The sequence below is a fragment of the Schistocerca piceifrons genome, chromosome 2 (genome assembly GCF_021461385.2).
Source record: "Schistocerca piceifrons isolate TAMUIC-IGC-003096 chromosome 2, iqSchPice1.1, whole genome shotgun sequence".
Classification (NCBI taxonomy): Eukaryota; Metazoa; Arthropoda; class Insecta; order Orthoptera; family Acrididae; genus Schistocerca; species Schistocerca piceifrons.
The window spans coordinates 1,009,781,398-1,009,795,813 of record NC_060139.1 but is presented as its reverse complement, the minus strand read 5'-3'; the positions used below and the strand labels follow the sequence as shown (position 1 = coordinate 1,009,795,813).

At 46.0% G+C, this 14,416-nt stretch overlaps 1 protein-coding gene across 1 annotated transcript in view; it reads left to right on the top strand.

The window, feature by feature from the left end:
* The first annotated feature begins 582 nt into the window (after positions 1 to 582).
* Positions 583 to 14,416, top strand: part of LOC124777099 (SET domain-containing protein SmydA-8-like) — a 302,158-nt gene continuing 288,324 nt past the window's right edge. Inside the window, exon 1 of the mRNA XM_047252380.1 lies at positions 583 to 767. Coding sequence (XP_047108336.1) covers positions 744 to 767 — 24 coding nt within the window. The 5' untranslated portion in view covers positions 583 to 743. The remainder of the gene's footprint in view (positions 768 to 14,416) is intronic.

Below are 14,416 nucleotides of genomic sequence, written 5' to 3'. Positions count from 1 at the left end.
GAATTAACCCGCCATAATCCGCCATGGACATTCGAACCGGGTGTAGCTCACCTACCTGCTGCACTTTAAACCTCACCGAGATATCAACTGACGAAAAACAAATGCTTTTCTATGATATCTCCATCGCTTACTTCTAATCGTCTTTTCCCTACGAAGCAGCTCGAATTTTTAACGCCGAAATCGGTACCACCGTGATTACGCCAGCAATTTTGTAGTAAGGACGTTTATAGTTTTACTCAAAAGTGCCTCCATCGCCAAGCGTAAATTTTGGAAGCCAGAACTTTGCAAGCCCCTATGAGTAGCAAACTGGCCGGCCATCAAGAAGCACTCTGAATCCTGTCGACACGTAGGTAAGCAGAGCTCTCACATCTCTTACGGCTGCTACACTGCCGTCTCAGCCCCGAGTCTGAGAGCTTTTGGGATATTTCTGGGCGCCGTATTTCGCGATGCGCTTAATCCACCGAGCTCCATAGCGGGCGTTACGGGGAAGCGCCGTCAGTCGCGGGTGTATATAGGGGGAGGAGGAGGGCACTCGCGTCCACAGTCGCACGTGCGCGACGCCGTGCTGACCGACGAGGGACGAACGGCGCATGCGCCCTGGGACGCTGGTGGGCGCCTGGCGCAGCTGTCAGCCCCCAGAAGGCGTCTGGACGCATCGCGACGCGGTCGTCCCCTGAGACGCTTCACCGCGCGCCGTGTGTCTCCGTGCGTGTGCTGCCGTCGTAACACTTTCGCTGTTCGAGATGCATCGCTCGAGGAAGGGCAAGGTCAGTCGCGTGCACTACCGTACTAATGTATCTTTTAACATCTTTTTTCTCTGCATACTCGCATCCCGCATTACCTTACTTTCAGTTTTATACGCTGTGTTTGGATGAAATATGTTATTCCTAACCCAGTAAAGCGAGTGATTTTCTTTACTCGTTGCGTTAAAGTTCTTTTTATTCTGCTCAGATTCTACAAAGATCATAATTATTTGAGATGATCGACAGATTTCGTGGACTTACCAGTCATACGTTTGCATTAAATTCAAGTTAGTTCTGTTTTCTTCCCATGATTTGCTGTAAGTATTCCAATGTTATCCATCTTAAGGACTGGAGTTAGCAGTTGCGAAGATAATTGTTATAATTAATTTAGCATACAGCCACTAATGTTCGGAATGTAATCGTGAGCGACCCATTTCGGGAGTCAAGCTCCCACATCTGGTTGTCTGCATTAACCCTACACTGACTGATTGTTGGGGGTTGTCCGCCTGCTTAGCTGGGTGGTAACGTGCTCGCCTTTTATGCAAGCGGGCCCGGGTTCGATTCCCGGTCCGGTTGGAGATTTTCTCCGCTCGGGGACTGTGTGTTGTGTTATTTCATCCTCATCACCGGAGCGCAAGTCGCCCAATGTGGCGTCGAATGAAATAAGACTTTCATTTGGCGGCCAAACTTCCCCGAATAGGGGCCTCCCGGCCATCGATGCCATACGCTCACTTCCATTTTTTTGACGGGGGTTATGGGACTAACTGCGAGGTCATCAGTCAACCATACATAACCTACTTAAACATGCACTTGTATGACTCTCGGTGCTTTTTAATGGCATGTTTATCTAGGATTGACACGGACAGCTAGATAATAGGAGCTTGTCTCCCAAAACAGTGTGGTATATGGACATTCTTGGAAAGCTGCGTCGTCGAGAAGCACAAAGTATAGATTTGTTGCTCTGCACCGTTCAGTGGTTATCTAGGGTTGACAATGTAATTATTTGTCCACATCATGTCCCTAGTACTTCGTAATCGTAGGTGTCTCAGCCACTCATCTGAACTTCAAGCCATAGAACGTGCTTAATGAAAAGAATGACTACGAGGTCCACGAAGTGTTGGAATAGGTCATAATTGTGTGTGTGTGTGTGTGTGTGTGTGTGTGTGTGTGTGTGTGTGTGTGTGTGTGTGTGTGTGGTGAATTTAGTATGTGTTTTGAATCCAGTTTCACGTTAATTACAAACTACAACTATCAAACGACACTATTGCCACTATCCCAAATATGGAGTTTTCATGAATTAACATTAACAGTAAATAAAATCTCAAATATTAATTAATACTTCGTAACATAAGGTGGGTACGTTATTTTTTCAAAGGAAATGTAGGATGTTGAGCCTGTGTTAAGAAACAGTATAGACGTATGAGACTGGTGGTTTGTCTATGAATTTGATTTTTGCAAACGTCTGTTTTTCTCAGAACTTATGTTTCTGTGCTTCAACGACTTAGTTATAACGATGTTTGGGGTAATTTCAAAGATATTTCGCGTACGTTTGGTTTATCTAGAAATAATGTAACGCTAGTTATTCTATCTCAAAAATTCTTCCTTAGAAGCTTTTATTATAATCTGGAAAAATAGAGCCCGCATCTCGTGGTCGTGCGGTAGCGTTCTCGCTTCCCACGCCCAGGTTCCCGGGTTCGATTCCCGGCGGGGTCAGGGATTTTCTCTGCCTCGTGATGGCTGGGTGTTGTGTGCTGTCCTTAGGTTAGTTAGGTTTAAGTAGTTCTAAGTTCTAGGGGACTGATGACCATAGATGTTAAGTCCCATAGTGCTCAGAGCCATTTGAACCATTTTTTTGGAAAAATAGAACCTACGATATTGAAAGTCGGTGATTTTCTGACTCTTTATCTACACATTCACCCGTCAAAGCTTCACATTTTTCCCAACTGGATGACTTTGTGGAGACCTCTGTTGTAGATATCTGCATTTTGGATGTTCAGGAAATGGTCCACCTCGAGAAGTACTTCTCCCTCGTTCTCTAAATGCTTGCTACGCAATGTTTTCTTCATCTGAGGAAAGAGGAAGATGTCATTGGGCACCATGAACACGTGGAGTGAGACGAAATTTTAATAGCTTAACGAAGCAGTCAGGCTGTGTCGTGGACAAAAAACACTCTCTTGCACAGAGTCCGCGAAGCTTAGTCTTGATAGCTCCTCGTAACGTCGTCAGGACATTTCGATAGTAGGCTCCTGTGACGGTTGCCTCTATGAGCATAATACTATTAGCGCCACACCGTGGTAGTTCCAGAAACACTTTGCGCGATGGTGGTTGGGGCTTCGTTTATCTTTTGGGCGGTGGTGAACCGACATGTTTCTGCTGCTTGTTTTGTCCTTTGTCTCGCGATGGCAATGATCCTCCCAGCACTGGTCCATGGTGATTAAGAAGAAAAAAAAAGCCATCTAGAATGGCCTGTCATATTTTCAACATTTGGATTGCTTGCTATGTTCGGCGCGCTTTTCGAATGGGTGGAGGAGACGCGGAATACAGCACGCGGCGACGTTTGTCGTGTAAGACGTTGAAAACCGGTGCATGACTTCTTCATTATACTATCGCGTCGGTTGCTATACGCTGTTCCAGTGCTTAATTTCTAAAATTTTAAGTGCCAGAACGCAGCTCTTCAACCGTACAACACTCTCCCTCCCCTCCTGGCGCCAAAAAATCACAAGTTTTGATTTTTGAAACTTGTAATAAAATTTGCAGTGAGAAACTGTTTTTTACGGAAGATTGTTCTGAAATTAAGGTTTTTAAAACATAATGTCTTATAATCAAAACAATAAAACTGCAAAAATTAATTTAAATAGCAGGCGCTGCCGTCTGTCACGTAGCAGTGTCACCGAGCTCTCTATTTGTGCTCGACAGATTGATATTGACACAAGTCGGTAGTTCTCACGAACTATAACGTCATGTTTTCGACTGCTGCCAGCCGCAACGCTCAAACAGTTGCACTGGAGCTACTCGGCGAACGCATGTCCAGTATTAATTAAATAAGCATTTAACGATGAATAACGATGAAGATATTCCTGACTCATCGGGGTCACGTACAAATCCGACTTCCCGAAGAGACAGGAAAAACGAAACACGGTGTGCTATGAGACACGCAGACGGATATTTAGTAGATAGATGCTCACCATATCATTCCCTGGTACCGGGGCAGCGCAAAATTATGGTTACGTTTTACAGTTAGGTTAAGATTTAATATAGGCGAGCTATTTTAAATCTCCGGTGCCGACTTGTTCCGGCAAGTTCAAAAAAACTCCCTGGGAGGTGCCGCAACGCCGTTCCGGCGCGTTCCAGACGGAATTAAGCCGGGCGCTTCGTCGAGCACGATGGCGTCAACATCTCTTTCGACTCCCGTTCCTTCGCAGAGAGATGATCCGTCGCTTCCTTCTTAGTCATTCACACTTGTTTGAGCGTACTGGAAGCGTGCGCGCCATATAATCCCTGCGTCATACGCTATGTAATGAAAAGTATCCGGACACCCCAAAAAACACACGTTTTTCATATTATGTGCATTGCGCTGCCACCTGCTGCCAGGTACTCCATATCAGCGACCTCCGTAGTCATTAGACATCGTGAGACAGCAAAATGGGGCGGTCCGCGGAACCCACGGACTTCGAACGTGGTCAGGTGATTGCGTGTCACTTTTGTCATGCGTCTTTCCGCGAGATTTCCACACTCCTAAACATCCCTCGATTCACTGTTTCCGATGTGATAGCGAAGTGGAAACGTGAAGGGACACGTACATCGCAAGAGCGCACAGGCCGACCTCGTCTGTTGACTGACAAAATGGCTCTGAGCACTATGGGACTTAACATCCATGGTCATCAGTCCCCTAGAACTTAGAACTACCTAAACCTAACTAACCTAAGGACATCACACAACACCCAGTCATCACGAGGCAGAGAAAATCCCTGACCCCGCCGGGAATCGAACCCGGGAACCCGGGCGTGGGAAGCGAGAACGCTCCCGCACGACCACGAGCTGCGGACGTTGACTGACAGATAGCCGCCTGTTAACGAGGGTCGTAAAGTGTAATAGGCAGGCTTCTATCCAGACCATCACACAGAAATTCCAAACTGCATCAGTATCCACTGCAAGTCCTATGACAGTTAGGCGCGAGGTGAAAAAACTCGTATCTTATGGTCGAGCGGCTGCTTATAAGCCACACATCATGCTGGTAAATGCCAAACGATGCCTCGCTTGGTGCAAGGAGCGTAAACACTGGACGATTGAACAGTGGAAAAACTTTGCGTGGAGTGACGAATCACGGTACACAATGTGGCGATCCGATGGCAGAGTGTGGGTATGGTGAATGCCCGGTGAACGTCATCTGCCAGCGTGTGTAGTGCCAACAGTAAAATTCGGAGGCGGTGGTGCTACGGTGTGGTCGTGGTTTTCATGGAGGGGGCTTGCACCCCTTGTTGTTTTACGTAGCACTGTCACAGCACAGGCCTATATTGATGTTTTAAGCACCTTCTTGCTTCCCACTGTTGAAGAGCAATTCGGGGATGGCGATAGCATCTTTCAACGGGATCGAGCGCCTGTTCATAACGCACGGCCTGTGGTGGGGTGGTTACACGCCTATGACATCCCTGTAATGGACTGGCCTGCACAGAGTCCTCACCTGAATATCTACAGAACACCTTTGGGATGTTTTGGAACGCCGACTTCGTGTCAGGCCTTACCGTCCGACATCGATACCTCTCCTCAGTGCAGCACTCAGTGAAGAATGGACTGCTATTCCCCAAGAAACCTTCCAGCACCTGATTGGATGTGTGCCTGCGAGAGTGGAACCTGTGATCGAAGCTGAGGGTGGCCGAACACCATACTGAATTCCAGTATTACCGACGGAGGACGCCATGAACTTTTAAGTCATCTTCAGCAAAGTGCCCGGATACTTTTGATCACAGTGTAGCTCGTATCGTCCATGACTGGCTTTGTGAGCACGAGGATGAATTTTCGCATCTGTCCTGACCACCACAGTCACTGGGTCTCAAGATTATTGAGCCTACGTGATCTACTTTGGAGAGAAGTGTGCGTGATCATCATGCGCCATCATCGTTATCTGAAATTAGCACTATTTTATAGGAAGAATGTTGTAAGATTCGCTTGAAGACTACACATCACTTGTATCCATCCGTTTCGAGACGACTCGACGCTGTTTTGTATACCAACAGATTTCCTGCACTCCATTGTGTATATGTAGTGTTTTTGGTGCTTCCACATTTTTGTCCATCGCCTGGATGCAGTGATAACAATAGTACTGAATATATTTCGCCGATAACCCTAAAACACGAGGGGGTAAACGTGAAATTTCCACTAAACTTCGTAAAGTTTAGTACTCCACATTTTATTCAAAGGAAGTCGTAATTTACAGGTTACGCATTAGTCAATTACCGTTGTTAGGCCTCCAATTGTGTGTTTCGTACCAGACTAAGCACAAAATATTCTGTTTATATTCAACTGCAATCGTAAATTTTACGAGTGTTAAGAGATGTACATTACTACGATATGGATGATACATTTCAGAGTTTCAGTCTGCAAATTCACCTACATTTCGGGCCAAATTCTTTCCGAGTGTATCTTATTCTTTTAGTTTACAATGTTTCACTTTCATTTTGCTTATATGGCCACTCCCTATGGTTCTTCGCATTTTAGGAGTCTGCTTTTGGAAGGTACCATCTCCAGCTTTCCCATTTTCATATGATTCGTTCCCGAAAAGATTAAACACCTAACAGCGTCTTTGTTGTTTTTTTTTTAATGTATAATTTTATGTGTATCAGATTAATTAGTATGCCTAAACAACGTACTGACGTGTACACGGGGTACATTTTTCCGCTCTCTCAGCACTACTTAGATGACGTTTACTTACATGAGTACATTAGGAGCTGCACTTCCTATTACACGGAAGCGCCAAAGAAAACAAAGGCACGCTAATTCAAATACAAAGATATGCAAACAGGCAAAATACGACGATACGGTCGGCAACGCCTATATAAGACAAAAAGTGTCTATAAAATTTTTAAAAACATAGCAATCTTAAAATTTGTTAAAATTTAAATTTAAAACAGTCTTGATCGCAATTTTTTTTATATTGGAGTGAGTGACCGGTTTCGACTCTTTCATAGTCATCTTCAGACTCCAGAACGGTGGATGGACACTGCCAGACGAGTTCCGTCTACCCTCGACGCTCGTGTAGCTGCTCAGCAGTCCATCCACCGTTCTGGAGTCTGAAGATGACTATGAAAGAGTCGAAATCGTCACTCACTCCAATAAAAAAAAGAATGCGATCAAGACTGTTTTAAATTTTAATTTCAACAAGTGTCTGGTGCAGTTGTTAGATTGGTCACTGCTACTACAATGGCAGGTTATCAAGATTTAAGTGAGTTTGAACGTGGTGCTTTAGTCGAGGCACGCGCGATTGGACACAGCATCTCCGAGATAGCGATGAAGCAGGGATTTTCCCGTATGACCATTTGACGAGTATATCGTGAATGTCAGGAATCCGGTAAAACATCAGATCTCCGACATCGCTACGGGCGGAGAAAGATCCTGCAACAACGGGACCAACGATGACTGAAGAGAATCGTTCAACGTGACGGAAGTGCAACTTTTCTGCAAATTGCTGCAGATTTCAGTCTGTCAGCCTGCGAACCATTCAACGAAACATCATCGATATGGGCTTTCGGAGCCTAAGGCCCACTCGTGTACCCTTGATGATTGCACGACACAAAGCTTTACGCCTCGCCTCGGCGCGTCAACCTCGCATTGGACTGTTGATGACTGGAAACGCGTTGCGTGGTTGGACGAGTCTCGTTTCCAATCGTATCGAGCGGATGGAAGTGTACGGAGTCAGCCTCATGAATCCATGGACCCTACATGTCCACAGGGGACTGTTCCAGCTGGTGCAGGCTCTGTAATGGTGTGCGGCGTGTGCAGTTGGAGTGATATGCGGCCCCTGATACGGCTAGATACGCCTGACAGCTGACACGTACGTAAGCGTTCTGTCTGATCACCTGCATCCATTCGTGTCCATTGTTCAATTTGACGGTCTTGGGCAATTCCAGCAGGACAATGCGACACCCCACGCGTCCAGAATTGCTACAGAGTGGTTTCGCGAACGCTCTTCTGAGTTTGGACACTTCTGCTGGCCACCAAACTCTCCAGACATGAACATTATTGAGGATACCTGGGATGCCTTGCAACGTGCTGTTCAGTAGAGATCTCCACCCCCGCGTACTCTTACGGATTTATGGACAGCCCAACAGGATTCATGGTTTCAGTTCCCTCCAGCACTACTTCAGACATTAATCAAGTCCATGCCACGTCGTGTTGCGGCACTTTTGACTGCTCACGGGGCTGTAAACGATATTAGGCAGGCGTGCCAGTTTCTTTGGCTTTTCACTGTAACTGACAAGGCAATTGCTGGCACTACAGTCCCTTTACGCCCAGGAAAGAGAGACATGAATACAGCAAACGCGCAAGTGGGTGTCTATCACGTACTGCACGGTAGAAGTTGTTAAACGTTGATCGACATTTTTCTTCGTCATTACGTTTCACTAGTACGTTTCCTAAAATTTATTCACAGCGTGTAAATACGTCACTAGCGTTGTGAATTATGTTGCTTCATTTTTTTTAATAAACCTAACAATACACACTACATCTTCATCGTACATTCTTTCGTTTAAATATTACGTTTGAAAAGTAAATCTCACTGGACAACTGTTTGAGTTTTTAGCTTAAGTTTTACTATCTTTACTTTATGTAGTAGCGCAGAAAACTCCCACTAACTGCACATTTATCTACGTCAACAAATTGGTGTTTACTTCTTATTCTTTGGAGCAGACTAATCAATTCCCTCCTATGATTTGTACATCATCGACTTTCTCAGGTTTTAATATTTTGCAAGTACGTTTGCACACATTCTTCCTCAATTTCGTCGCCGTTTTTCCCCCCACATTGTAACTCTAGTGACGTTTTTCGATTTCAAATTACTTGCAGTAATTTGATCTGGACGTTGTCATCTCTATTCACTTGACCACGTAGATTTCCGTTACAGCTAAGAGCATTTTTCGCTACTGCAATATCGCTGAACTCTGGTGTATATCGAAGGATAATTGTGTGTCCCAGTCTCATAAATAGTTTTTTGGTTCTTCATCCAAAACAGTTTATTTAGAAGTGACTTGAATCATCACGGGGAACATGATATTTTTCAGAAAATTACAGTAGATCCACAAAGAGTTTGTTTTCTAAAAATGTTAATGATGTAAAATCCCGACGTTCTTCCACCCGGAAAACGTGTGTTATTGCTTGGAACCGGACACTCGTGGCGTTCCTACGAGATATGACGAGATGCTAGGCTGTAAAGCGTGCGTTGCCTGGCGCGGCTCACTTTCTCATCTGAATTCGCTTGCTGACGCTTGCGTCACGTCCTTCGTGAGTTTTCCATAAGCAAAGTTAGCAAACAACTACGTGCTTTAATAGCCCGCGGCCATTGCTGTGTACTCGACATTACAATACCGTAGCAAGTAGTCGATTACTATTTCTTATGGGCCAATGCCGTAGCGGCATTCTGTGAGCAATTTTTTACGCTCAAATGGCTCTAAGCACTATGGGACTTAACGTCTGAGGTCATCAGTCCCCTAACTAACCTAAGGACATCACACACATCCATTCCCGAGGTAGGATTCGAACCTGCGACCGAAGCAGCAGCGCGGTTCCGGACTGAAACCCCTAGAACCGCTCGGCCACAGGGGCCGGACAATTTCTTACTTGGTGTAGTGTTCTCTTAACATCGATATTGTATCCGGAATGCTCTTCGTTCACGTTACAAGTAAACAGCTCGATAACGCCCTAATTGCTGAAGTGTAGTTCTTTTTTGCATTCTGTCATGAAATACACTGAGGTGCCAAAAGCCATGAGACAGCGATATGCACATATACAGATGGCGGTAGTATCTCTTAGCAAGGTATGAAAGGGCAGTGCGTTGGCTGAGCTGTCATTTGTACGCAGGTGATTCATATGGAAAGGTGTCCGACGTGATTATGGCCGCACACGGGAACTGACAGACTTTGAACGCGGAATGGTAGTTGGAGCTAGACGCATGGGACATTCCATTTCGGAAGTCATTAGGGAATTGAATATTCCGAGATCCAGTGTGCCGAGAATACCAAATTTTAGGCACTACCTCTCACCACGGACAACGCAGGGGGTCGACAGCCTTCTCTTAACAACCGAGAGCAGCGATGTTTGCGTAGAGTTCAGTGTTAACAGACAAGCAGACCGCAGAAACTAATGTGGGGCGTACGACGAAAGTATCCGTTAGCAAGGTGCGGTGAAATGTAGCGTTAACGGTCTATGGCATCAGACAATCGACACGAGTGCCTTTGCTATCAGCACACATTGCCTGCGCCGGCCGAAGTGGCCGTGCGGTTAAAGGCGCTGCAGTCTGGAACCGCAAGACCGCTACGGTCGCAGGTTCGAATCCTGCCTCGGGCATGGATGTTTGTAATGTCCTTAGGTTAGTTAGGTTTAACTAGTTCTAAGTTCTAGGGGACTAATGACCTCAGAAGTTGAGTCCCATAGTGCTCAGAGCCATTTGAACCATTTTGAACACATTGCCTGCAGCGCCTCTCCTGGGCTCGTGACTATACCGGTTGGACCCTAGAAGACTGGAAAAGAGTAGCCTGATCAGATGAGTCCTGACTTCAGTTGGTAAGAGCTGATGGGAGGGTTCGGCTGTGGCACAGACCCCACAAAGCCATGGGCCCAAGTTGTTAACAACGCTCTGTGCAAGCTGGTGGTGCCGCCTGGGATTAGCCGAGCGGTCTAGGGCGCTGCAGTCATGGACTGTGCGGCTGGTCCCGGCAGAGGTTCGAGTCCTCCCACGGGCATGGGTGTGTGTGTCTGTCCTAAGAGTAATTTAGGTTAAGTAGTGCGTGAGCTTAGTCACTGATGACCTTAGCAGTTCCCATAAGATTTCACACACACACACACACACACACACACACACACACACACACACACACAAACGGACTGGATGCTATGGTCCGTCTTAATCCATCATTGACTGGAAATGGTTCCACTTGCAGCTATTCATGCAGCTATTGTTCATAAAAAAGAATGATGGACTTTTTTATGATGATGCTCCAAGACACCGGGCCACAACTGTTCGCAATTGGTTTGCACAACATTCTGGACAATCAGAGAATAATTTGGCCACCTAGATCGCCTGACATGGGACATAATCGAGAGGTCATTTCGAACATAAAATCCCATACCGGCAATACTTTCACAATTATGGGCCGCTATAGAGGCAGCATGGCTCAATATTTCTCCAGCAGACATCCAAAGACTTGTTCAGTCCATGACAAGTCGAGATGCTGCACGACGCCGGCCAAAACGAGGTCCGACACAATATTTGGACGAATCCCGTGATTTTTGTCACCTGATTGAAATGAAGGTAACCGAAAGTCGGAAGGTCCTGAAAACTCGCCGAGAATGTCTGTCATGATAAGGGGGAGGACAACATTGTGACAGAACAAAATAGAAATATGTAGCATTCGTACACTCATCCTCATAAATTAAGGATAATTGCTGAACGTGCTGCCACACAATGTGGCACTACACAAAACTGGCGCTAATAGCATAGGCACGTAGGGAACACACACGACACAGATCTGTAAGTCCACGGTATTGGTGATAAGTTGAGAAAACCGTGCGGAAATACATGTGCTACAAAACGCCACTGTTTCCTGTGAATGTACCCCGACGTCAATATGGAATATGATCACCATGCACACGTACACAGGCCGCACAAAGGGTTGGCATACTCTGGATCAGGTGGTCGAGCAGCTGCTGGGGTATAGCTTCCCATTCCTGCACCAGTGTCTGTCGGAGCTCCTGCAGTGTCGTAGGGGTTTGAAGACGTGCAGCGATACGTCGACCGAGAGCATCCCAGATGTGCTCGATGGGGATTAGGCCTGGAGAAGAGGCAGGCCACTCCATTCGCCTGATATCTTCTGTTTCAAGGTACTCCTCCACGATGGAGGAGCCGTGCGTTATCATCCATCAGGAGGAAGGTGCAAAATGACGTCCCGATGCACCTGACTTGTTACAGTTCCTCTGTCAAAGACATGCAGAGGTGTACGTGCACCAATCATAATCCCACCCCAAAACATCAAACGACGACCTCCATACAGGTCCCTTCCAAGACATTAAGGTGTTGATATCTGATTCCTGGTTCACGCCAGATGGAAACTGTTCTGACTCTACCTGGACTCTTCTGTGAACATAACCTGGGACCACTGTTCCAATGACCACGTACTGTGTTCTTGATACCAGGCTTTACGGGCTCTCCTGTGACCAGGGGTCAGTGGAATGCACCTTGCCAGATGTCCGCGCTAATAAACGATGTGTGTTCAGTTGTCTGTAGACTATGTCTGGAGACAACTGTTCCAGTGGCTGCGGTAAGGTCGCGAGAAAGGCTACCTGCAGTACTCCCTGGCCATCTGCGGGCACTGGTGGTGCGATATCGGTCTTCTTGTGGTGTTGTACATTGTGGACGTTCCGTAGTGTAGCGACTGGACACGTTTCCTGTCTGCTGGAATCGTTGCCGTAATCTTGAGATCACACTTTGTGGCACATGGTGCGCCCGTACTACGACCTGGTGTTTTTGACCAGTCGCCCTAGTATTCTACCCCTCATAACGTCATCGATATGTGTTGTTTGAGCCATTTTCAACACACAGCCACCATTAGCATGTCTGAAAACGTCTGCACACTTACTCGCTGCACCGTACTCTGACATGCACCAGCACACCTCTAGTTATGTGGGCTGCTGCCAGCGCCACAGTGCGACGACCGCAGGTCAAATGCACCACATGGCCATACCCCGATGTGATTTAAATCCTCAAACCGCCCACCGGAGCGTTGTTTCACCAAGTATCCGCATTATCCTTAATTTATGAGCATGAGTGTAGTACTTCGAAGTGAGACTGCTTGGTATGCATACCAAAATCCGTATAGGCAAAGGCTTTCGCTACAGTTGTGGCTGCGTATTGTATGCCTTCGGCGCACAATATTTAAGTATTAGCTAAGCGGTATATTACATGTAGCTGCATCGACAGTGATGGATTAAAGGGTGGTAGCAATCAATGGGACATGAGAAGGGAGCTGAACGCCACCTGTAGCACCACTTCACGATGGAGGCGGAATGACCGGCAGGAAGGAAACATTCACCGGTATTACGGCCTAAGTTGACCACCTACTACAACCCAGCGGGAGAACTGTTATGTCGTCTTCAAAAACACAAGCGACGTGGTATCTGTCCTGGCTAGAGACATCTCAGCGGCTTCTAGGACACGTGTCTCCTGTTGCAGTGGGTATCGTTTTCTTCTAGACGATTCTACGTTTGCTCAGCAATCTGGCAGAGGCATTGCCCTCTCACAAAGGCGCCAGTTAAATCGGCTAATGTGTCGTCTCGGCCATATTAGCTACAAATTGGTGTCCTCTTGAACGATGGGTCTCTAATTAAGCCTGAAGAGTGATTAACGCCCTCCGTTTATCCGTGTGTCACAACTATTCTAATATTCCACAAAGTTGCCGACATGGCGTTGGCAGTATCTGCATGTGGAACAGCTTCATTTCTGGAGCTTGTCGGACTCTACATACACTGACTAAAAAAGTGAAGCACCCATATCAGGAGGACGAAATGGAATTAAACTTCACTGGTGGGGATGGTGAAACGTCCCTTTGAAAAATTATGAATGACTGTGCTGGTAAACTATGCTTAGCAAAACTCAACGCACTCAAACAGTTTTCTCTTTACTTATCCTGATCACTAAACTGACACACAATATTTTAGCGCAACGCAATCTGACTTCCAAAAATCCCTACAAAAGAAGGGTCCTGACTATAAATAACCTATAACTTTCATCAATCACTTACTTCAGAAAAATCTTCGTTTCTCGAACTACTGCAATACAGCGAGCGCCATTACTGCCAGCTAAATAAAAGATTCAAACTACTGAAGGCACTTACTACTGATAGGCATAGTTAGCAAATGAAAGATTTTGATAGAGAACAAACAATGTATTTACCTTAACAATGTTCAAAAGTCATCATATACATATCTGTCAATTCATGACATGCATCTCTACAATTTTCCTTTTTCTGGCGGACACACGTCCAGATCGTTCGCTTATAGTAACTTCTCAAAACTTTGGCATCTCTCTCTCTACTATCACCACTGCTGGCGGCTCACATCCAACTGCCCAACACTGCAATAGCGAATATTCCAACAATGCCAACCAGCCACAGACTGCACACAGCACAGTCAGTGATTTTCATACAGAGCGCTACGTGGCGTTACCAACATAAAAACCTAAACAGTCTACTTGAAATGGTATCTGATATTATTTCAGCGATTAAAGAATCAAGTCAGATTTACAAGGAACTTTTCGTTATGATCCCATAAGTCAGTACGATATTACACTCCCTCTGGCCTAGGTGCATGTACTGATTCGGTTCGAATGGTCTCATAAAGCCCTTATATCCTCACCTGAGGAGAGCCGGCCCACAACTGTTGTAAATGGTATTTTTTATCCTGTATGCTCG